Source organism: Excalfactoria chinensis, chromosome 2 (assembly GCF_039878825.1).
Source record: "Excalfactoria chinensis isolate bCotChi1 chromosome 2, bCotChi1.hap2, whole genome shotgun sequence".
Classification (NCBI taxonomy): Eukaryota; Metazoa; Chordata; class Aves; order Galliformes; family Phasianidae; genus Excalfactoria; species Excalfactoria chinensis.
Genome location: NC_092826.1, coordinates 95150848 through 95176727, shown reverse-complemented (window position 1 = coordinate 95176727; position 25880 = coordinate 95150848). Strand labels below are relative to the sequence as shown.

Below are 25880 nucleotides of genomic sequence, written 5' to 3'. Positions count from 1 at the left end.
ATTTTCCTTTCTGTTGTTGTTTTTTTTCCTCATTGCTTTCATTTACGTAAATAGAAGTTTGAAGCAGCATCTTTGCAAAATTAATGATTAAGAGAAACAGAAAATCCTGTGCAACCATTCCTTTTCACAAAGTTTGCTAACACACCTCCAAGTCAAAATGATTAATTTTCACCCCACTTGGAAATTCTATTTTTCATCAACTATTATGCAGTATTCTGTGTCAGTTTGGAAGCTGTATCTCATTTCTGCCTTCTCAATGCAGAGATTAATTAGCTTCTAACATCACTTCTTTCTTTTAATTACTAACAAAAAAACTTTCTCTAAACAGCTTAAATTGTAAATGCCTTTGTCTAAAGCAAATTAATACCTCAAAATCTCTTTCTCTATTGCAATTTGATGTCTCAGAGATCTTATTCATTATGCTGGGCCACCAATACAAGACCTGAGCTCAAACCAGCATCTGATTACAGAAGCTGCAGACTGCAGAAACCCATCCCACCAAGTGGTTGTGAGGCTGTTGGTGGTACTTCACAGCTTGGGACATGTGGCTGATGGCTTTTCCTGGCCCACCCACAAATGTGCATGATAGTTGACAAAAGGTCAGACAGGAACTTTGTGGATAAAAGGAAGCCAAGTTGAGAGGAAGAAAGGCAATCTGGTATTCACATCCTGACAGCCAGCTGCAAGGATCTTAGTGCTCTGTCACATACAGAACACCCTCATCTGCCACACATGGGTAGATAAGGCAACTGGAGGGCACCTCCTCCCCACACTACATCATGTTCTGGGGAAGGAGTTCCTATCTGGTGTGGTAAATCCCGCCTATGCACATCCCAACAGCCATCTTCAGGCTGTTATGGTACAGTAGCAGAAGTATAATACTGCTCTGCCATTTAGTTCCATGAATTGAAACAGCAGGCCATGAGGCCTATTGAGCTGCGTCTGCTTAAAGCCACCACTCAAGCTGCTGCAGTGACCTAAGGAAGCACCAATCATCAGTCATCTGAATGAACAAAGGTGGGGGAAAAGCTAACAAAAATAAATGAGTGTAGAAGCATACCCTGCAGCCACCATCACACAACTCTCTTGGCTGAATTAATAAAGAAAATCCAGCATATTAAGACGGCTCAGGGGTACTGTAATAAGATACAAACCCTTTCTCCTTTAGGTTCAAATCCAGGGCATACAGGTAAAAAAACTGAAAATATTACAAAGCTTTTGGTGTTGCACGCAGGAAATAAATTAGTGGTGTGCTGGTCCTGGGAAATGGGTCAAAAAATAGTGCCCTCTCAGGGAAACGGTGCCAAGGCAACCTGCCACCCTCTGGAGCTGGGCTCTGTCCCACCAGGGCAAGTGGAGAGGCATGGACTGTGTCTGCTGCCTTTGCTGCTAAAATGAGGAGGGCAAGACAGCAAGAAAGATGTTTTCCTTATCACCCTGCTGATCTGGTCTCTCCCAGAAATGCTGCATTTTCTTGTGAATGACCCCCCAAAAAAACCCAGACCCATATCAAGTCCCTAATCCTTTGCAGCAAGAGCTGAAATGCTCCAGCCTTTGAACAGCCTAAGAACCCCACCAGCAGCAGCTCTCAGCAAAAAACAGGCAGAGACGTCCAAATGGCACAAATTAGTGCATTTTATAAGTATCCATAAAGAAGCATTCAACTTCCTTTTTGAAAAAGCAATGCCTGACATACACATGCTGAAAGGAAGAAGGACTGCACTTCGATGGTCTGTTAGAAAAGCCTCCAACATAACCACTAAATTCTTTTAATTCTGCTTAAACTGATTTACGGTGGAGGATCCCACCCAGCAAGAAAACAAAACAGCCAGAACTTCAAACGCATGGACAAAGGGAAGGAAGATTTAGGCTCTGGGAAAAAAAGAAACATGCCAGACAGAGACAAAGGGACACACTGGGTAATGTAAGCATAGAATTTGTCTTCTCTGCTGTCGGGTTATAGTAGCTGAATTGTACTGTGTCACCTCTGCAAAAGACACTACCGCATATCCCAGCCTAGTTTTAACTTCCTAATTGTGGACAGAAAGGTGGTAACCTTAATCCACCACTGTCACATATTCTCATATCCAAAACAGAAAGTCAGCAAGCTCTGTAAAGGCAATTTGGGGGAGAACATAAGAAAACTTAGGTCCTCTTCCTTCTCGCAAAATCTGTCTTTGTGGGAAGAAAGCACAACCTCCTGACTCTCACTGACCACTCCATCATTCATATATGCTCGATCTTTGCAAAATTTGCGCTTTAAACAGAACCACTACTTCCAAAAACTGACACTGAAATCCCAAGACTTCATCTGCTTCAAGCAGAAAGCTAACAGAAGGAAGACTGTAACAAATTACAGTGAAAAATATCTCCTGACTAACATTATTTTACCTTACCGCATAAAAGTAGACAAATCTTGGGAGAAGCTAGCTTCAAACTAGGACTGAGAAAGGAATGCAGAGCTGGAATTGCATGAGGCTACCTATAAAGTGACCCCCAAGGGCAGCTAATTTTCCCAGAAAAAAGGTTTCAGACAGATATTGTGAAAGACATCAGGTGTCACGTACCATTGAGTACTGAGGTACAATCCCGTTGGCATCCCCGTGATAAATATACACTGCTCCTATGTAGTTATCCTCCTGAGGTGCCCCAATGGCAACATCTGTAAAACAGTTCAGATGATAAGCATCCCATCTCCATGCAAAGGGAGAATACCCCCACCTCTTGCGATGACAACCTGCAGCAGCAGCACAAGGTTAGCCTTAATGGAACAGCATGCCCTGAGTAACCTGGAAGAAATAAATTCAGGAGTACAGAGAGCAGGTCAGTCTTCAGCCCTTAAAATGTGCTGCCAAAAGCAAGGCACCAGCACCAACGTTTCACTCTCATCTACTGTTATCAATTATAAACAGATGCCAAGGACTTCAGCAGGCAAATCCTACGCAAGCATCTTGTCCTCAGCATGAGACCACTGGCATCCCTCAGGAAAAGGCACCAACCTGGGAACCCATCATCATCGATATCACCAAGGGTGGCAATGCTCTCCCCGAAGTGTGCGTTGTAGGCCCCATCACCATCCAGGACAAGCTGCTCATCCAGCACACCCTAACAAACAGGAAATAAAGCAGGTTCAGAGGAATGCCACCACAGGAAGAAACAGGGCAAAGCTCTGGGATGGCTATCACTGTCATTGCCAAGGTGTCCCCTTTCAGTGTAGATCAGCTGGGTAGTAAAAATTGAAAGGATTAATAATAAAACAAACAAACAAACAAAAAAAGAGAGCACACAAATGATAAGATAAAGACAAAATGCTAAATTAACTAAATGATAAGTCTAAATGTTATGACTAAATGCAGTCACGGGGCTTCTGAGCTCATGAAGATTTCAGACGCCTAAAATATAACGGCTGAGATTTTGCTCCACTGGCAGACTACATCTGAGGAATAAAAACATCAGTCCAGGTTTACACAGCTAAACCTCAGTGAATTAAAGAGAATTCTTCCTTAAGCAGAGTACACTTGGGCAGATGGATTTGAACATTTTTCAAGTACTGGATGGAAGGATTAAAACAAACACCCCAAAAAGCTTTCTGAAATGAAGAACAAGGAAAAAAGCTTTAATGAAATAAAGAGACAGAGGAAACATCAGAATAAATCAGCTTTGTACTCGTATGCCATGAGAAGCCTTATATGGATCTGGTATTTCTTGCCCACCCATTTTCTGGTCACATACACAAGCCTCATTTTTTCACAGTCCTCCCTCAAGGGGAAAGGAACATTTCCACAAGAAAACAAAATTTAGTTACACAATCCAACTCTGTATCCACCTCAAGGGTTGTTGGTTTTTGTTTTGTTTTGTTTTTGCTTCCTTTGTGAATGAGGGTAAACTGCCCACTGGAACATGTAATAAAATCTTTTTCTTGGCTGCAGGGAGTTGCTGACTTTAAGAAAATCCCACATAATGAAATTGAAACGCAAGAGAAGCGACATTTAGGCCTATATGTGCAACTCACTTTTCTGCAGTCCTCGTAAGGGAAAAATTTAAGTATGCTATACCTAGCATCACTATGCATGCTTGTTCTATAATGCAGTTTTCTCTGATTCACTTCAGTGACCTCTTAACCACTGGTGCCTGCAGAATGAAACTGCAAGTTTTAATGACCACATCCCAAAAGAAAGTCCACAGTTCTGTAAGCCTCTACTCCTTCAAGTAGTTCTTGCTGAAGGAGTTTTATTATTTAACTTTTATCTTTTATAAACTGAATCCATGTTTGCTCTCACTGTAAGCAAGAAACATTAGGTATTAAGCGTTATGGGCTTATTCTGATGAATGATCTGACAGCCATTCTGCAATATGGACAATCTGGGGATCAAACTGAAAAGGTAAAGCCCACTTAAAAGGACAAGCACTAGCAGAAAACAAAATTACATCAGAGACAACTGTCAAGTCTCTCCAGTTCTTCCTATAAGACTTGTGGTGACTGCTGTGTCTCGCACAGACAAACTCTAAAGTTGTTAAAGTTCTGTTGAAGCAAATCACAAATCGGTTTAGTTTTAGTATGTAACAACTCCCCCTCTGAGATGTTTTGGATTTGATTATTACTTGTTCAGTAAGTGAGCATTCATTATTTTCCTATAAATAGAACATAATAGTGATGTTTCTTTGGTGACAGAAGAAAGTTCAGACATTTCCAAAACTGCTGTTGGCACACGAGAAATCCAACAGTATCAGCTGATAAGACCTTCCCACCACAGGCCACAGTGTGAAGATAACATGAATTCAGTCTCTGCTCTCCTCACACAAGGAATCCTAAATCCCAGCTGTTTTTGTTCCCATTTGTAGGTCCCAGCAACCACCCAAAACACAAAGTAAAACTCGGTCAAAGCAGCTGACCTTACTTGGTTTTGGCACTGAAATAACATACAGCCACAAGTGCCACGAAGTTTCAACATAAAACCAGAAACTCTTCCAGACCTCCTTGAAAGATTCACAACTCTGTGATGAATGTGGGCTGGTCTCTGGGAAACCATGATACCAGATGAGTTTTCCATGACTGCATGTTACAGACATCGAGTTTCAGCATGCAGAGCTGGAGGGGACATTAATGTTACCCTGCCCAGACACACACCCATAAAATCCCTTACCAAGTAATTCCCAGGCATACTCACGTTTCCTCTGTTGATATAGACTGTGACTTGACCCTCATCTCTGATCTCAGAAAACATAGGTGCTCCGACCAGCAGGTCTGACAACCCATCAGAATTCAGATCAACTGCACATAAGGAGGAGCCAAAGTAAGAGCCCATCTGTAACCAAGCCGAGTCACAACAAAGCATTCAGTATCTGCCCACACACAGGAGGAAATCATTTAGGCGTGTTTTTTGTTTCTTTTTTTAATTTCAATTTCAAATGATGACCTGCTGCTTTATCACTCACAAATACTCCTACAGAGAAAGCCTAAGAGATACTTAGGGAATAACAGGCAAGAATTTAACACTTTACTGTAAGAGTGCATCATCTTGCACACTCTATCAGAAAAATACACATTGTTTGTTTTTTTTTACCCTGGCACATGTTTAAGTGAGACAGCTAGGCCTTCCCAGCCTACCTTTCACTGGTCAAATGCTTACAACCAGCAATAGGGTGAAATAAGTTTCCTAAATAAAGACCTTACTAGTAATCACTCACACCTAGCACTAGACTTCATAAAGAGGTGAACTTCCTACCCAACAAATCTTCTGACAGTAGCCTAAAGAAAAGAGGGGAAGGTCCAATTAAAAGAAGCATCTGATATTACCACTCATTCGTGGAATATTTCCCCGTACCCTACTTAAATCAGCCACCTTCGGTTAGCAGTACTGGCTGTAGGTTTTGCTTATAGCCTTTTCTCTCACACACAGACAGGTGAACTGGCCTGGTCAATAAACTGTCATTAAAAAGTTTTCAGTTGATACAGAGAAAACAAGTAACTTTCCATCTCTGATTATTCTTGCTTGATAAAACTAATTTGCTTAAGTTTAAGAAATTCATTAAGTTCATTACATCATTTTGGATACGAGTGAATACGAAATGCTAACAGTCTTCCAACCAGCACCAATAGTGTCAATTTAAAAGCACACAAAATGGAAACCAAAAGCAGGAATGATATTCTGTTCTTATTTCATCTTCTTCTTCTAAGGTACCACAAGGCATACCCTTTGAGATCAGCTAAATAACAGTCACTAAATTAAAAGCAACTTCTAATGGAAAATTTAAAAGATATTACTTCATATTTTAACTTGAGAGCTGTTAACACACCAGGGAAAATTGAGGTTACAAAAATAATTACTTAAAAAGGATGCAGCTCTTTTATGTTCTCGTGTTCCTGACTGCAGACCCCTAACCCCACAGCCTTCTCATCTGATAGCTTCTGAGGCATAAGCCAGAGCTACCAGGCACAACAGGAGATGGGCAGAAGCAACTCTACTCCTTAGAGTCTGTAAGATTTAAAAGCTGCTAGACATCTATAATGGGGGTGAGTTAAGGATAGAGTTTCAGTTTGTAACTCAGATTTCTGTGTTTGTGTGGGTTTAAGGTCAGACCTCAAACATAATTTGATTCCAGTTATTTTGTAGTTTAAGCTCCCTCGTGGATTTCTTATTTGTTTATTTTTTTAAAAATCCACTAAGGTTTTTAAACAAATTTCTCATGGGTAAGGAGTGAAACTTATGAAAAGCATTTCACTACGTATTTAGACAGTTTTCAGGGGAAGGCTATTATTTACTTAACTGAAATGTGGTACGCCTGCAATGTGGGTGAGTTCACAGTGCTGTGAGAACCTGACGTTTGTACACTTAACATCTTGTAACAAGACACCGCCTTTTCTTTCTTCCTCTCTGCATCTGATTTCCCTGATCAGCTTCCCACAGGAAAAAGGCAAAAAAAAAAAAGGGAAAGGGAAAGAAGAAACTGAAGAAACTGCCCACTGTTAAAGTCTGTGCAACAGGAATGCCAGAACAATGAACTTTCACACCACTGGGAAGGGCAGAGCATTGTTCAGTGCTCAGTGCTAGGCTGGTTATATCTCAGTCACAAAACAGAGGAAAGGTGATTTAAGATGGGCTTCCCTTAAGTACAATTTTCCTTTTGATTTTACAGAATTTGTAGAAAACACACTGCTGGGGATTAAGGTGATGACAGCCTAGAAGTTCTTGAAGGATGTAAATACTTGATAAGTTAAGGATAATACCATTAAACTCAAAAAGAAAAGTTTTGGCTGAGACCTAGAAATGTCCTGATAGCTCTGTTTGTTTGGCTGAGGAATAGTTCTCCAGGAGCAGATCCTTAGGGACATTTAAAAGTTAACAGGGATAGAAATGAACAGGAAGCAATCAAACACAGGAGATGCCCTCAATGAACTGGGAGGGCTTTTCCTTTCAAGATGCTGGCAGTTCTGCTACAGTGTAGAGAAAGACAAATTTCTCCAGATCTACAAGGCAAGTTTCAGCATCCACCCACACAGCCTTGCAGATTTTACCCACTCCAGGCATGCTTTTGAAGACTGCAGGAGTGTTTCAGTGGGGAAAAAAAATAAAATCAAACATGCTAATACTTCCATCTTGATATAGTCAAATGCTTGAGATCTTCCTGGATCTCAACCTCTCTGAACCTTTTTCTTCTGTATTTCCTCTCATCCCAGGAGAATATGGACAACTCCAGGTAAAGTGTTTCTTGTCCTCAATATATTATTCCCAAATAAACCAACTTATTGTTTTTACCTATAGCTAGACATACTATCTGCTTCATTTTCCATGTGACACATCTACAACAAACCCCCAGGGAAGAGTGCTGGCTCTTTCCTACTCAAACACAGCACTGCACAGGGGAGCTGGATCTCATTAACGTTCATTACATTTCTAAGGAAGAGCAGAGATCAGCTCTAAGACACTAATACTAATAGAAACACTCTGGACTGATTAATGGCAGATAGGAGAAAAATCAATGGCTCTCTGAAGCAATGAAACTGCTCCTCCACAAAACAGCATAATTCTCATGTCACTGCCATGTCTCACTGGGGCAGAGAAGACCAGTGTGTGGCTTTGTGCAATGAACCAAGTTCCAAGCTACCCAAATCCACTGGTAACACCCTGTGTGAGGAAATCTCTCCCAATGGGCTCTGCCACACCTCAGAAAGCTAAAGCAGAATTTGTGTGTTACATTGCACTATATTTGTGTGAGGCTAAAGAAAACCACAAGTAACGTTTTCAGCAAGACACTCGACTTCAGTCCCGTGGTCACTGAACAGACATTGTAGTCACCACCATTACACTAAAAAGAGAATACACTTGGGCAGTACAGACTTACATGTGTGGGAAGGATGAGGAGAAACAGCATTTGCTTGAAAACTCATGAAGCAGTGAATAGAAAGTGATGCTCTGAGAAGATCCTGCCATCATTTCCCCATCCTCCACCCTCACATAATAACATACTAGTATAAAAGCTCACCTTTTTGCCTGAAGCCTGAAAGATTTTTACTAAAGAGCCTGATCGTCTGTCTGTTCTGAAAATATAAACCTGAAAAGTGAAAAAAGAAAAAGGTTAACCAACACTAAAATACAAGCACATAATGGTACCCACCACTTATGCTTTCTCAGTTTATGTGCACACGTGAGTATTTAAAAGCACCCCACAGAGGAACACTCCATGTCACAAACAAGATACATTTGCAGACTACTAGGGAACGAGCAGGACAAAGTGTTGAGAAGGCATGAGGCTGTTCCTCTACCCGTGCCCATCCTTCCCTTCCCTGGCAGAAGTGCCTGTATGTACATCCTTGCAATCTTCACAGTGTAACAGAAGAAATCCCAGTAGAATCACTCACTGCATTTGTACTGCTTCTGCCTGAAAGGATCTGTAAATCACAAAGCTTCTCAAACACATTCCACTTATTGCTCATTTCCATAGAAGAAACTGCTTAAACAGGAACTTTTAGGGATAAAAGTGTATTAATACAAGTCCAATCTTAAATCTTCTACCAAAAAAATTTAAGACCTAGAGTACATGGCTTGTAGGAAGGGATTCCCTTCAGCAGAAAGGCTGTCTTAGTTAGTGTTTGAGACTCCTCCAGCAGTGGATAGGCCGTTTCCCAGCAGGTCCTTAGAATGTCTGTGGGATAGAGGATTTCTTACTTCCAAGGCCATGCAACAGAGCCAAGCACTTGACATATTTGAATATGTAGTGATTTATTAATGGGTGGTGAGACAGGAGAGTTCAAAGCCATTCTCAACTGAGAACGCAGCATGCATTTACTGTTGCTCTGGATATAAAGGACTCCCCAGTTTTTGCAGCAGAAAGTTTAGCAGCAAGTACATGGTGCCAGGTGTCATAACTCCAAGCCCAGTTTTACTAATGACACTCCCAATACCATTTGGGAAATGACTCCATCCCAGTAAATGCCTTGGCTTCCTCCTCAATGGAAAGGGTGTGACAATGGCAATCACTTTCTCTCAGGAAAGCGGCAAGGATTAGCTCATTAAAGAGAAAGAACAACAGGACTGCTCAGTATAATGTTCTTTATTTAACATCTCATACTGCCTCCCTCATCATTTGCTCCTGCTATCCATATCCCATGCAACCACAGCAACAGTTGTTAACCTACAGAGCCAGCTGCTTCCTAATGGATCACATGTCAGTAGTTGGGTTTTTATCTTCTTCCTTGTACAGAACTTAAATCTTTTTTTCCAGTGAAACTGGAAGGAAAATGCTTTGGAGCTGTTGCAAAAGAACACCCAGGATAAGGAAACTACGGCTTTCCTGTGAACGTCTTCTCAATAGTAACCTAACATCTACTATATCCCCTATGTCCTGGGCATAACAGATAAGGTGTATGTACCAAGTTCATCCTCTACTTTTATTTTATTTTTCCCGTTTTTTCTGCTACTCTGAGGACCCTGTTACTGCCAAAAACAATCTGTCTATGCCAATGCACAGTGTTCCTGCAAATGAACACCTCCCACTCCTTACTGTTACAACTCAGCTACTGGTGATGCCCCTATGGAACAGAAGAGGAAAGAAGATGGAAAGACGGGACATCTCCGCTGAAACACATGGTGGCGGTAAGCTCCCAAGGGACTTTAAAGAAAGAGTGGGGAAAGTAGATCCTTTGCATCCCTTCCTCCCTTTCCCTACTCCTTCTCCTCCACCTTTGGTTCAGATGTGTTACTGGGGTCCCAGCACAACCTCACCCTGCTCCCTACAGCAGCCAGGTGTCCTGTACAGGAATTGAAGGCAGAGCGCCACCTGACCATTCACATGCTTACATCTCTGAGATTGTACATGTGTATACCTACTGGAAAACCTTTTTATTTTTTGTTTCTCAGGAGCCTGTCTCCAAGATTTCTGAATACAGCTGGCAGAAACCAATACGCTAGCCTACTAAAGAGGCATCAAAAAGGCTAGTAAATGGCATTTCATGCTATTATAGGTGCTATCCTGAAGAAAATATGGAACCAATTTGCATGCATAGCACTGTCAAATGTATGAAGAAAGCAAGAAGAGGACAAAGACTCTTCCAAGTTTTCTCACTTCCGAGCAAGGTTTAAGTGATGGCTATGCATTAGAAATCCTAAACACAAGTGGTGTAAAGAAATGGTGCCAGCATCTCATTAACATAACTATTTGAAGGATTGACTGGGAGAGAAAGGGAGGGAGGAGGGATGTTAAGCATCAGAGGGGACAGGTAGAGAAAATTTGCTGACTTCATCAAACTGCCTCACCTCCTCCTTGAACAGTGTTCCAAAACTACTCTGCAGACAAAAATCTCCTGGCTTCTCTGACACGTGGGAACTGTGCCAATACCACCCTGTTTGCCCAGTTTAATCTGACCACATTATTGTTGGGACAAAAAGGCACACCTTTCCGATGCCTCCATCCTGGGGAGCTCCTCCCACAACATCCGTGGTAGTTGGCTGAGAGAAATGGCCTGCTGTCACTGCATATCCTAAGTGGGAGAGAAGAAGATAGACATACATTAAAGAAAAATAAAAAAAGAAAAGAAAAAGAAAAAGAAAAAGAAAAAGAAAAAGAAAAAGAAAAAGAAAAAGAAAAAGAAAAAGAAAAAGAAAAAGAAAAAGAAAAAGAAAAAGAAAAAGAAAAAGAAAAAGAAAAAGAAAAAGAAAAAGAAAAAGAAAAAGAAAAAGAAAAAGAAAAAGAAAAAGAAGAAGAAAAATCACAAAAGGAAAAAGACTGAAAAACAGGTGAGCCATCTGGAGCGTCCTCATCAGGTTTCACTGCTACATCCTCAAAGCATTACAAAAACATTTTGTTTAGGATACACCAATATTCAGTTCCAGAGCACAAAGCAATAGGAAATAGCAGTACATGCCTCCGGTACTCTTACAAAAGTCAACAGAAACAAAAAAGATGTAGGTATGTATAGTCAGCAAACAACCTGCAGAAGTGCATGCAAAACAGTTGCAGAGAACAGTTTGAAAACTGTGAGTCTCAAAAGGAAGGCAGTAAAACAGGAGCATGTAGACAGAGGAAACAGAACAAGGGGAGCACATCACTGTAGGGAAGCATCACACAGAGAGAGACAGTCCACATCAGCCAGACAGAAGTCTCTGCCTTTACTTAAAATGGCTGCCCAGAAAAAGTCAGGTAAATCACATACACGCCTTTCTGGTGGAGAGGAGAGCAAAGGACAGTAGACAAAAAGGTCAGAGAAGTTAATGGCTTAAGAAGATTTCTGTTTATGTAAGAATAAAAAAGGGAGGACAGATCAAAGAGCATATTTGACCAGAGAACAAAGATTTGATCTTATCCGTTACATTAAGATTATATATAATAGCCAAAGAAGAGTGAAGTACGTTCCTTCTAAGGTTGTCTTGCATTCGACTTGATCTTCTACTGTAAATTAGGAGGCTCTTGTCTGCATTGCAAACATTATAATTCATGTCTACCAGTGGCATAACATATGCATGTCCTTAAATGTGAGCATATGCTCCTCATTTAGTTATCTCCAAGCAGCACTTTCTAAGTGGTACTTTTTATAAAGGGTTAAGGGGGAAAAAGAGAGGTCAGTGCAAACAACATCAAACCATTGACTGAAATGGCTCCTGAGTCTCAACAGTGCTAGGGATATGGTAGAAGCTCTTAATTTAAGTATGTTTGGGACATCAGCTGTTTTTTAGAGCAAGTAAAACCAACTGAGTTCACACTGAAGATGTACTCGAATCTACAGTCAATTCTTCCTCCAGTGAGTCACTTGCATGGCAACATTTTTGTTCAAATAAATTTATCTCAGCAACATACCTTCCATAACTGTGTTTTACAGACACATTAAAGTAAGTGTAAGCGTACACACAACCTAACCAAGGACATAATTCTTCCATCACGGGGCAAAAAGACAAGTGCAGGAGGCATACTAACACTCAATATGCTTATCAGTCCATTTTCTATATTAAAAAATTACAGCAAAGGCTCTAAGCATTTTCATTTGTTTGTTTGTCAAAAAGGGACTACCCCAGCTGTTTCCTAGAATATGTTTCCTTCTAGGCAGGTAACACTTCAGCTCAAATATTTTTCCTTTCACACTTTACAGCATCAAAGCTCTGAACTGTGTTGCTCAGCTAATCCACTCTCACAGCAAGTACAGGGAGCTGCTTACCAAGGTATGTGTAACGCCTGGCTATCACAGCATCATCATTCAGCTTGTAATATGTGTTGTCAGTGAGATTCAGTACTTTGACTGTTCCTGTCCAGTAATAAGATCCTGGCGCCCCCATGATGACCAGCTCCTGTAGCAGGAAAAACAGCAGGATGGGAAAGAAACAAGGGGAAAAATAAGCAATAATCGAAACTAGACTGGAATTTCTGCTTTATGCAGTAACGGAAAAGGGTACATACAAGATATTAACATAAAACACCGATTATAAGCATATCTATAAGAACCTGCGTTCTGCAAGCATGTATAATACCTTTCTTTTTAAACATGGAGACCACTGCGCATGCTCTGGAGACATTAAGACTCCCTTTTCTTTAGCTTACTTTTGCTCAGTTGCTTTGCAACATCAATAAAAGGCAATTACTAACCATCAAACTTGCCCCTACTAACACAAAACCACTTATCCATCTGCTGGCATTCCTAGCTCCACTCAAGCACTCAAGACTAGTCTTAAGCAAGACTAGAGAAGGTGCAATGGCGACACTGCAGATATCTAAACAGTAGTTGCAAAGAGAAGGTGAGGAAAGCAAATTAAGGTGAGCTTCAAGTTGAATCCTACACCGTGAAATTGCTGGCTGAGCAACAAGGAATGATGAAAAAACACAGAGCAACACTTGGTATTTTGGCTGTGTTAGTCCAGGAAGAGAAGGAGCAGGGCTTTTTAATCAGCCCACTGTGAGAAAGAGACATCTCTAAAGGAAATTAACTGGTTGCAAACAGTGTTTCCAGTTCAACGCCTTCCCGTTCAAGTTCATCCAAACTGAACTTTATCAGCTCCTGAACATTCAACCCTCAGAGCTCTTTCCCACTGAAGGAGAGTATGTGCAACACTAATATATTAGTATATAAAAAAGGTTCTCCCCAAACACTTGGAAAACAACGTAAATTCACCTTGCTGAGGCTCAGGCTATAAGTAAAAACATCCACATTTTTCTGGTTATTTAGAAGAGGTCAATGAAGAGAAGGAAAAGCCTTTTCCTAGTTTCAAACAGGTGAGAAAATCTTCTTGTTCTGTTTTTCACACATGGAAACCTAGATAGGTACATGAAATCCACTCCAGGAATTTATTTGCTATTTTTGTCACAACAATTTGAAAGCAAAAATTGGATGGATATTTCTTTTTTTTTTTACAAACTGGATTTTAGTTACAGAAGATCACTATCTCACTTGCTGCTGGCAAAATGGTAGATTATTTTTTCCCCCTCTTTTCTAGGGCAAAGCATTAGCATGAAACACCAGTGTGTGACAAAATTAAGACATGAAATTTATTCATTTATTTGCCATGCTATAGTTAGAGGGGGATCTCATTGTTTAAAGGGGCAGGACAACTATTTTTGGTTTTGTGAATTATAACTTCCATCTAAAAAAACAGACATTATTGACTACCAAATAATTTTATTTAGCAAAAGAAAAAACGAAGGGAGGAGATGAAGATGTAGGGTGTCTTCTGGTACCAAAGCATCCAACAACCTCACAGCAAATCTTCACTCCTGGAGAGCAACAGATGTGGCTTTAATTACCCACAACAAAGGATTTAGCAAAGCCTGAAGAACACTAAGCTTAAGAAAGCCTCAGAGAAGACTGAAGGCAGCTGCTGTGCTTGACTGTTCCCTTCAACACAAACCACAGGTGGACTTGTGGCAAATCAATTCCATGCCCCAGATTCTGGACTGAGTGGCTACTGTTTCGGGGATGTTTAATAAGAGAACTTCCTAAGAAACCTAAGGGACAGGACCACATACTCACTGAGCCAAAGTGCAAGATATGCTCAGCCACAGCTTTTTTCCTTGGGAGCAGCCGTGTCCTAGAGGTCAAGGGATCACTGACCATGAGGAACAACAAGCATCAGCAACACTGAAAATATGGTAGCAGCTTGCTTCTTTGACCCAAAAAGCAATTTATCTGCATTTCCTGCTCAGTCTGGAAGCACTGGAGCCACCACAAGGCCCCAGGCAATGAAAGTTCAAAGCTATCTTTTGAACTAGGGGAGTAGGGAAGGGTTTAAAGCTTGGGAACAGCAGCAGGCCAGAGAACACAGAAGCCAGGAAACAGCTGCTGCTGTTGAGCATCAAGTTATCAGGCAGTGCCACTGCAGCACCAACACCTGCCGTTCCGGTTTACTTGTCATCAGCTCCTGCCAGAGCAGTGAGGACATTGTTACTTTGGCTGTATCAGCTTGGATAACAACCTCTGCAGCCCAGCACATGTATAGTTAGATGTGAATGTATACTAAACACGACAGCAACAAGGAGCCTGACATGCACTAGAATAGTTGTATGTTTTTTAAACACTGAAACATTTCAAAAACTTCTCCACATACATAAGGGAATAAATTCATCTTTGCCTTAACTAAAATATGGTCAATAAGCCCGCTGTCTGGCAAAGAATACAATCCAGTATTTATAACAGCTCTGGATGCTATTTACTCTTTTTTTAAACCACCTTTTTGAAATGAAGAACTGAACCATAGCTGGAAAAAAAAAAACGTTTCCTACCTTATATGTATGTGTGTGTGTGTGTGTACATATGCTTATATATACATACAGATCACAGAATGTCAGGGATTGGAAGGGACCTTGAAAGATCATCTAGACCAATCCCCCTGCTGGAGTAGGAACACCAAGATTAGGTCATACAGGAATGTGTCCAGGCGGGTTTTGAATGTCTCCAGAGAAGAGACCCCACAACCTCTCTGGGCAGGCAGCCTGTTGCAGAGTTCTGCTACCTTTAGACTCACACAGCCACATGCACACACATTCAAACAAACCCCTTTGGGGAAAACTGTTTTAGATTACCAATGAAAGAAAATAGGTAGCATGTTGAGGGACATGGTTTAGTGGCTTAGTGGGAGCTATTAGTAATAGGTGAATGGTTGGACTGGATGATCTTTTAGTTCTTTTCCAACCTTGGTGATTCTATGATTCTATGATTAGACACAGAAATATTTTGGTGTAGGTTTTGAAATGGACATAGCAAAAATATTCCCTGAGGTTAACTTTCAGAGTTTATTTATTCATGCTTGTTCCCAGACCTGTCAAGATGAATTCAGCTACATTATGAAGTACTGGATGGATAGGCAGACAGACAGACAGCATGGAGGCAAGAGAGTGTTTGCTGTGTTACTGTGATTAGGTTTGTAGGATGGCTGCATTTGAAGACTTGCTTCCCTGGGCACACATGTCAGGAGAGTCCACTCACAAGCCTAATTCCCCATTCCCAGTACTTCTGCTCACCTCAGTGAAGAAGCCTGCGATCCCCGCCTGGCATGAGCCATGCTCCTCCCCGTACTTCTTCTTATACTCTGGGCAAAAGAAGGAAAGAACCATTGTCAGTTGTGGTCATGCTGGCAACAAGGATGCTACCCCACCTCTGCAAAGCAGGCATGTCCCACCTGAGTTTCTGTACCACCCTACATACACATTGGAGGCTGCTAAGGATGGGAAGGGGTACCCCACAATTATCACTGGTGGAGGGACGCTTTGGGACACTGGAGTAAGGGAGACAACAACAAAAACAACTAGAAAAGCCCACAGGTCTCTTTAAAAAAATACACTACATTCAAGGCCTGGAGGGGAAGAAATCATGTTCCACCTGGCAGGTGTTGTTTTTTTTTTCCCTGATCACTGCATTCAAATATTTACCATTACGAGTGCACAACTTCAGTGTATTGCCACTTCCTGCATGTTACAGTATGTTCCAAAGGATAAAAGAAAGCTCCAGGAGAAAGTGTAATTCAGGCTACAAGCAGTCCCTCTGCAGCCTAGATAGTGCATGCAGAGCAGGGGTTCGCCCTGGCAGGCCCCAAGGCCCAGCACAGTTGCCCCAGGCGGATACAGGGACTGCCAGAGCAGCCATGTCCCCAAACACACACCTTTCATAGCAGGAATGTGCAGCAGCATGCCCACAGAGCACCATAAATGAGTTCACCGTGCTTTCTCTCAGCTGTTCAGACAACACCAAAGGCTCGGGACTGCTGGCTGCCCATAGTTTCTTACTAAGACAGACACACTCCAACTGGAAAGAATACTTGTTTGTAGACATGAATGGTTGTAATTAAGACTGATGAGACTATGAGGTTTCTCCCCTTTGGCATTTGCTAAGAAATACTGCCTGAGTATCCTAAAGACTATGCTTTTCTTATGGCTAGGTTTTCAGCCCTGCATGGGATGCACTGCAACAAGCAAAGCTCTGCATTTGCCCAAGTCTGGCACTCTCACTTCCAACCATGATACTTTTCTTCTACCTGACAAGCTGAGGCATGAAACAGATCCTGTCACTTCCTGAATTCACATTGAAGCTGTGGTATCTCCCAGCTGCTGGTGACCCAAGCTCACCCCTAGCCCTGGCAATCAGGATGCATCCCCCTAACTGGGCATGCACCTTTGCCAAGTGCAGAGCTCTAGGCCGCAACCAGCCACTGCAGCTGAGCCCCACTGACTGATATATTTCCCTACAAAAACAGTATCAGGCTTGGCTCACAAGTTCTCTATGCATCTCCTTCAATCAATGAATTAATAAAATTTGCTTTAAAACAAAAGAGGGAAATTGCTATAGTATCTCTCAAGCAAATAATAATTGCATGGAATGGCTCAACACAGTGGTGAAAGAAATAAAACTTCTTGGGATTTTTATTTTTTATTTATTTATTTTATTTTTTTCATATTTCTCCTGCTTTTACAAACAGGCTTTGCAACACTTTTTCCCAGTCCATCCTTCCTCAACTATTTGATCAAGCTTTGATTACACAGTGCCCAGGTAGTGCCTTACATCACACGCTCCACAGCACAACAAAAGCCTCAAACACCACTGTAACTCCCTCAGAAACTGGAATTTGGTCATATACAAGCCCTGAACATCCTCCAAACCATAGACCCATGTAACTCAAGCCAACAGAAAGGCTTTTTCTGCAAATACTTGTGGTAAGTGTCCCGGCTCACACAATCTGTCCCTTGAATTTAGCTGCAAATACAAACCAAGGGAATGCAAAACTACAGGAAGACAACAGAAGAAATGGCAACAGATTCAACCATACAACAATGCAGCTATTCAAGGTTGGTGGGTGAGACCAGAGTTTTATCCAGTTGTGCGCAACAAACATGGGAGATTACTTCATTTCTTGAGATAAACAGTTTTCCTTCTCATAAAACAACAAGCGAACAAAAATTAAATTGCTACTCCTATCATGTCAAAAGGTTTATTGAACACATTAGCATTGTTTTATTATAGTATACTATTTCCTACCTTAAAAAAGCAACCAAATTCAGATCTAGAAATAATGTGAAAACGAACACCCCTACATCACAAAGCATAACACAGTTGATTTTTATCAGCAACATACATATTAGATGACGTGTAGAAAAACACACGCTATTGTTTTCATTGTCAGGGAACAAAAAAAACAGTTAGCTTTCAAATGAACTGAATGGTGACTGGCTGCAATAATGCATAATGAATGGAAAAGGTTTGATGCTTTAAATGGTTGTCCACAGAAGCTCATATTTAACAGATAGCATGTTCTACTTCATGGTTTTCATGGTTATCTGTGGTGTTCTGTTTTTAAGTCACTTATGGTGCCAGTATCTGCTCAAACTAATGGCCATAGATTTCGCTTAAATAACTAGTTATACTGTGACTGTAATAGCAAACAGCAGACAGGGACTGCAGCATTTCAAGTAAATGCTGAATTTGGATATAACCACGGCCAAAGAGCAGAGCCCAGCACCTGGTCTTATAGAACTTAACGACAGTTCGCATGGGATATCTGAAGCACAGGGCCCCAAACACATCAGATATTAAGGCTATTTGAGCATTTGAAATTCCACTGAAAAAGAGCAGACACCAAAATCACGTTTCAAAAGGATGCCAACAATGGCAGTCCTTCCCAGGGAGACAGTAGCCCGGTCTGGTTGGACACCATCTTGGACTCTGGCATAATCCTTCCAGCAGAAAACCCACTTCTCTTTTCATCCTACCTCACTGTCAACTCTACGTGACTCTTCCCCACAAGGAGGTCTCCTTCTCACTCACGCAATCAGGGTCACAGTCCAGAACAGCTCCCCATGTCCTGAATGGTCATATTCCAGCCTCTCAGACTTCAGAGCCCTCATAGAGCCAGCCTGCCCTTCCCAATCAGTGGATCAGCCCAAAGAGCATAAAAAACTAGAAATGCTTCTACCTCCCCTTTACCTCAGTGGCATCACAGTTGTGATACTTGTCACTCACACCATCATTCATTCATTAAAGCCATCAGCCAGCAGGAAACTGCAAATACTGCATCAGCACTCAGCTTCTGCACACCTGAATAGCAGTATTTGCATGGGGCTTAAATACTGAATGCAGTGAGCTCGGTAGTTTCCATGTAGCTGCAAGCAATAACTGCTGCCATGAACAAATCCTTTGTTTTTATGCTACTTATTGTTCTCACATCTGCTCACAGACCGCTGTACATCCTTGATTATGCAGACCACAAGCCACTACGTTAACTGCTGTGGCAATGGTTGATAACAAAACAGTATGATGAGGCTGAGCCTGAGTGAAGTGGTTGCCTCTGTGATTTTGAGTAACTGCTTAAAAAAGGGGAAAAAAGAAAAAAAGAAAAAAGGGAGGGTAGTGTTTCATAGCCAAGATGATTTTAGTTTACGAAAGCAGTAAAGCTGACTAAGTATTTGGACAAAATAATCCACAAAAGGGATGAGCTGTGATGTGTGATGACTGTGAAGACAAATGCCTCATCTCTGAGCAAATCCAGGTCTAGAAGGAAACTTCATGAGCTTCTCTGTGCCATAAAATCTTTCATCTACCATCCTCACAGATAGAATTAAAATGAACAATTGAAGTACACTGTCATTTGCACTGAGAGCATCTTTTTCCCCACCTTTCTGAGTTTCACTACACTGGGAAGAAAAAGCAGTAATTTTCTTTGACCTAGTATTGTGGTATTGGGTTTGTACCACACCACAAGCATATTTTGATGCCTCCCAGAAAACCAAGTGTGGTCTGGACCCTGTGGGCAAACTTGCTCATCCCTTTGGAGGGTAGGCATGTAAGGATGCACTGTTCCCCTTATTTACTAACCACAAGGCCCATCAGCTTTCTCTGCCTCCATCACCAGCTCCTACCACAGGACTAGGAAACCATCCCAGCTCTCCCTATACAGCTGGGCTGCTTCTCACCCTGGAAGCAGCCACCATTCTTCATTGTAAACTGAATGCATCAGAACAATGAAGACACAGCTAAGGAAAAAAAGTAAACAAGTAAAAGCCCTGCTTGGAAGACCATGTTTCCACACCCCTGCTATACCTCAAAGGATATGCAGTTCATATAAACCAGATTAGCTCCTACTCAGACTGCATTTAACTATGAGGCTTGCTGCTGTTCTCATTAGCAATCAATAGCTTCCAGAATTCTGTCAGCCATTTCAGGTAAACTGGACAAGAATAGGATGAACTGAGACCATCTCATTGTTGCACCATTACCACCCAGTCAGGAAACTTCCATTTCCTCTTTGCCTTTAGTTACACAGCCTGTTTAATATGAAGGGAAAACATACTGCATGCATTAAGGATGCCTGTCGAGTGGTCAGATTCCTCTCCCTTTCTGGCACAAGACTTCTGTTACACAAGCTAATAATCCTTCTTGAGGTGCGCACACACAAATGTATGGCAACTGATGTGCACTCAGCTGGCCTGCACACTTTGCCAGTTGGCAAGAGCCAGTTCTAGTTGTGGATCAGACAGCCACGTTAGCTTCTCACTAGGTTTATCACCCTAGATGCACCAATTACAAGGCTTCAGCTTTAGAGGCCCTTTGGAAGCATTACTCATTGCATTTACTGTTCCTATGAAATCCACAGCATCTCCCCCTCAGTCTGCTTCTCTTAATCCATAGTGTCAGAGGAGGTGAGCTTTTTCTCCTTCCAGAAAGCTAAGGATTGCCACAAGATGAGTGGATCACGGCTGATCTCAAACAATGAACCCATCTGTGTGCTGTAACACGACTATCACGCACACTGGGGATCAGGCTTGTTTCATTGAAACCTAAAAGTTCCAGGAGCAAACAAGCGCAGCCATCCCTTGGAACACTTTGCAATTTCACGTCTGACAATGGCAGATGGGGGGAAGAGGGATAAATCAGTCCCAAAACTCCAATTTTCATTCTAGCATGAACTGAAGCTAAGCCAACATTGTACTGCACCAGCCCTGCCAATTTTCCACTGGCTGCTTTGCATACACTAGGCCCACACACTTCTATTCTCTAGCAATTCCTGGCAAATATCCTGTCAGATTAGCAGCCGCTTTACTCTCAAGACATGACGCACAGAAAAACACCAGCAGTTTGTCTCCTCCAGAAACCACCTCCCTGCAATGGCTTCAGACAAGCAGTTTTTAAAGCAAGCATCAGAGTGATGACAAAGGCTTGGAGGAAGCCCTGGCAGCATCCCCACGCATGTGTGTTGATCACCACAGCTCGTATCAGACTATTTGAACCGAATTACCTCACTGTGAAGCACAAGTTCAGTTTTGCTGACGGGAATGAAATGAAAAGAACAAACACAACGGGACAGCACTCACAACAGGAAGGTTTACACAGTTCACTTGTACTCTGTCACAGACCAGCTGGAGTGGCTAGTTAAAGAGACACAAAACCTCTCACATTTCAAATAATGTATGTAACAAGTTTATCAATGTATACAACAAGTTTATCAGCCCTGAAATTATTCAGCTGTGTGCTGCTTCCAAGCAGAAATATACATTCAAGACAAAAATCTCATTGATTTGCAGTGAAAACAAATAAATAAAATCAGAGGTTTTGCCCATAACAGACCATGCTGCACCTTGGCCTCTAGATCCTGTGCTTCTACAGGCTCCTAGAGGCATTCTAAAGGATGATGCCCAGGACAGGAAGGAGAAATCCAAGATAGTGTTTTCCCTGCTGCCTCTCTGGGGGCTGAGAAACCTTATGAGATCAATTATCTTCTTCCTAACAGTATACCTACACCTCTGGTTTAGTTAATTTCCTTTGTCTGTGGTGATGCTGTCTTCTGAAGTCTTAAGGAAAGGAAACATGATACCAAAATTTCAAATGTATCAGAAAACTGGAAAATTATGATATTGACACTTAGGATTTACAATGAAAATAACAGGGACAGAGGCCCATTGTTCAGGGTTTTGGAACCTTTTTTTTGCTATGCTTCCCTAATCCAGACCTTTGGAACATCCAAATGCTTTACAGAACCTAAAGTGGAACAGCAGTTATAATGAGCTGCCACAGAAGTTCCTTGAAATGAACCAAGGGAAAACACAAAAGCAACAAAACAAGAGACTAGAGACAGAGGCATGCCCCGCTCCCACCCCTCCACTCTTACCTTCATAGCAGGGCAGGAGCTTCCTCCCACTGGGCTGAAGGTTGGGGGGAATGATGTTGCAGAAGCCATGGGGCAGAATGTATTCTGTCTCATAGTAGATGTTTTTCCAGCGGTGCGCGCAGGCCTAAACAGATCATACCACATGTATTACTGACCAAGAGCTGCAGGAGAGCCCTCCAAGTAAGGTAGAGCATGCAGAGTAAGATCAATAAAGGTTAAACCAGCCTCACTAGGACACAGTGCTCAGGATAAATGCCACATCAAGACACTGGTTTGCACCTTCCCAGAAGCTAGCTTGCTCCAAAAATAATGCTGCACTGCTGCCAGACAAGCAACAAGTTGCCTTATGCACAAGGATTAATCAGAATAAAAAGAAATGAGATGTAAAATAGCAAGGGCTTTGAACTTATGCACATGGTAAGCCAGATCCCCAGCTGGTTTAAGCTAGGAGCATTAGTGTAGATGCATTGATTTGTATCACTTAAGGCTTGGTCTCATGAGCACAGAAGCAAGCTCTCTGCTACATATCACCTCTTTATCATGCTTTCAACTTTTCCTGGAAACTGCACCAGTCTTGCAATCTCAGAGAGGCCTGCAACAGCCACCTTCACAAGTCCTATGTTTTACCCTATCATCCCCAAATGGGACTCCTTCTTCTTCTCATTCTGTACCACCTTCCTGCCTCAACACCTCAGAGCTGTTCACGTTGCCTATAGAAACATCTCAATATTAGCAAAACTTAGGGCCACAATAATAATTTAACATCTCCCCTACAAGGACAGTCTGAAAGCTGGAGCTGTTTAGCTTGGTGAAGAAAAGTCTCAAGGGAAATATGATAGTAGTCTTTCAATATCTAAAGCAGAGCTACAGGATACAAGGGGACAGACTCTTTAGCAGGGTCTGTTGTGATAGGACAAGAGGAAAATGGGTTTCAAAACAGAATAGGATAGATTTAGATTGGATATCATGAAAAAGTTTTTTACAATAAGAGCAGTGAGGCACTGGAACAGACTGCCCACAGGCATGGGGGATGCCCTGTCCTTGGAGCCATTCTAGGTCAGGCTGGACAGGGCTTTGAGCATTTTGGTCTAGTTTGGTCTAGTTGTTCCTTTTCATTACAGGAAAGTTGAACTATAAGACCTTTGAGTTTCTTTCAGCCAAAATGGTTTTATTGATTCTATGACAAATTAAAAAGACAATAATTCATAGATTGCCACCAATCAAGCAAAGGATGCTTACAGTGCACTTGGCCTGACAGGCAAATGCATGCCAGCAGCCCAGCAGAGAACAGCTTCAGGGACTTGGCTTATGACTTTAATTCACTGTGCACCACTCATTCAAAATTCAGCAGCACCAGAAGTAATGTTCATTTTCTGGGTAAAAAGGAAATAGTTTCTCTTATGACTGATCAGTACCATGAGCACAAATATGTACAGACATGTTCTTTCTGAAGACAGTACCATAAAGACACATACCATTAAAGTTGGAGTTAAGTCAACCTCAACTCTGGATACTAACTCAAGTGAAAAATGATAAAGAATACATATATTTTTTGAACTATGGAAAGATCAATATAGCACGATGATATTGCAAATTCCCCTGACATTTTATCTTTTGAAGTGTCAAAGGCTTGCATAAATTTACCTACTAATCTCTCCCAATGGAGCACAAATGACAAAGAGACAGGGTGAGCAGCAGCATTTCATCACAAGCAGCAGGTTTTGCTCAGGAGCAAGCAGGAGCAAAGTGCAGAGGCCAAGAAAGAGAGAATAATATAAGTAAAAAAAAAAAAAAATACAGAAAAAGAGCCTCCACATCAAAAGTAGACTCAAAAATCAAGGTGAGACTGTGGATGTGTCTTAGTAATGTGTTTGGATATTTTTGTTTGGTTATGTGTTTTGTTTTGTTTTGTTTTGGGGGGGGGGTTGTCTAATTTTTGTTTGTGGGCTTTTATTTTTATCTTTCGAGATATTTTCTGTGTCTTTGTTTTCAGTAATGAAAACTTCTCCGTACCCTCAGTCCTGTGCATACTGAAGCATAACGCAATTAACCACTGGTAAACCTGATTCTGCTGTTGCCTCTCCCCAGTCTCCCCCAGACTTTGATATTTTCCCAATGGAATGGAGTTCAGCACCTCCTCTCCCTCTCACCCCCATAATTCACTTCTCTGCTGTTAGGCAACTAGCACATTTGTCTCCCTGCCATAGCAAAACTTGTCTGCAGTTGCTTTTGGTTCTCCTGACTTTACAAAATTATTTGCTTGGATTACAACGCATGATCCCTCCACTTCTCAGCTTTGATGAGTTAAGCTGATACACAATGAAAGGCAGCTAAAACCTTCCTCTGGTGGTACCTGTCTGAAAAGGTTTTGGGAACAGAGATGAGTCACTCGAATTTGATGTGGAACACAGGAGAAAGGAAACACCTGAGGCAAAATAAAATCTTCCTGGACCAAGCATGCTAACATCTCTAATGTTAGCAGACATAGCATCACTGTGATATAACAGATAGATCATAACAGCAAATATTTTTTGCTTCCTTGAGGACTGAATGCCAGCCATAGGCTTTGCATCATAGAAAAAGGAACACAAAGACCAAGACGTCACTTCAGGGGCTGAATCCTAAAGTTAAGAGCCCAGACAAGGGACTTTTTAAATGTACCACTGTCAGACTACTTCTAGTTTGCTCTTCACTATGAAGGCTTTGGCACAGTGATGGGCTCCCCTCCCTCAGCCCTTCCTGCTGCAAGCTTATCGCTAAATGTGCCAGTAAGTCAGCTGCTTAAAGTAAAAAATGGCAACACATGATAAAAAGCAGAGTAACAACAGATGTGGCAGGTATTTCCAAAGAACAAGATTAAAGCATGTTGGCTTATCTCCAAATCATAATGCACTGTCCTCAGCTCCTCTCCCAACAAAAGCAAAAGAAAGAATTTTGCCATTTCACTTTGGGAAGAGCCAGCAATCTCAGCTGTATTATTATAGCACTTTGATTAACACAAATATTGACTGAGTATAGCCCAGGACAGGAAGCCACTAAACTGCAAACTTGAAGTTTATTTTTTTAGATACTCTTAGTTGTTCATTTTTTTAAGTCTTCATTATCAGTTTGAAACTGTTTCAGTAATATCCTGGCACACAATGGGCTCAGACACAATCCATGTTACCTAACACTAGCCAAGCCTCGTGAACACTGCCTAACCTTCCTCTTTCCACTGAAGTTGCTGTTTCCAGCCGAAGAAGGGTAATCTGATTAGGGGGAAAACTGATAAGACAAATCTAAGCCATCAGGCAATTTCAAAGCAAAAGGAGCAACTACAATCCATAATTACACTGTGGAAATAAATGCTCGAACGTAAGACATCGAGAGCATAAAGAGTTCACGTGGGTTTAAAAAGTGACTGCTCATATTTATGAAACTAATAAAAGAGTCCAGGGCTACTGAACACAAAAATATTGCACTTGCAAGATCTTTTGGGAAAGTACTTTCTCAACTACCACCCTGGGCAAACAATTCCAGCACCTGAACTCTCTTTTGGCGACATTTTTCCTAATGTCCAACTTAAACCCCTCCCGGCACAACTTGAAGCTGTTCCCTTACCCCTATTGCTGGTTATAAGGGAGAAGAGACCAACCCCCAGTTCACCACAGCCTCCTTTCAGCTGCAAGGACTCCTTTCAGAACACAGCTTTCCTACTGCTGGGAAGACACTGGGCCTAAATAGCCTGATAGTTCCTCAACTTTTCACTTTAAAAATGTTCTGTTTTGAGTGAGCAGCCAGCCCTTGCTCTGGCAGTTGCCTGGCTTTTTCCAT

The 25880-nt window shown here is 41.7% G+C and overlaps 1 protein-coding gene across 1 annotated transcript in view; it reads right to left on the bottom strand.

The window, feature by feature from the left end:
- Nucleotides 1–25880, bottom strand: part of ITGA9 (integrin subunit alpha 9) — a 222037-nt gene that overhangs the window by 185800 nt on the left and 10357 nt on the right. Inside the window, exons 4-11 of the mRNA XM_072329513.1 lie at nt 22068–22191; nt 15937–16004; nt 12647–12776; nt 10893–10978; nt 8485–8553; nt 5169–5306; nt 3000–3105; nt 2568–2662 (exon numbers count right to left, since the gene is read on the bottom strand). Coding sequence (XP_072185614.1) covers nt 2568–2662; nt 3000–3105; nt 5169–5306; nt 8485–8553; nt 10893–10978; nt 12647–12776; nt 15937–16004; nt 22068–22191 — 816 coding nt within the window. The remainder of the gene's footprint in view (nt 1–2567; nt 2663–2999; nt 3106–5168; nt 5307–8484; nt 8554–10892; nt 10979–12646; nt 12777–15936; nt 16005–22067; nt 22192–25880) is intronic.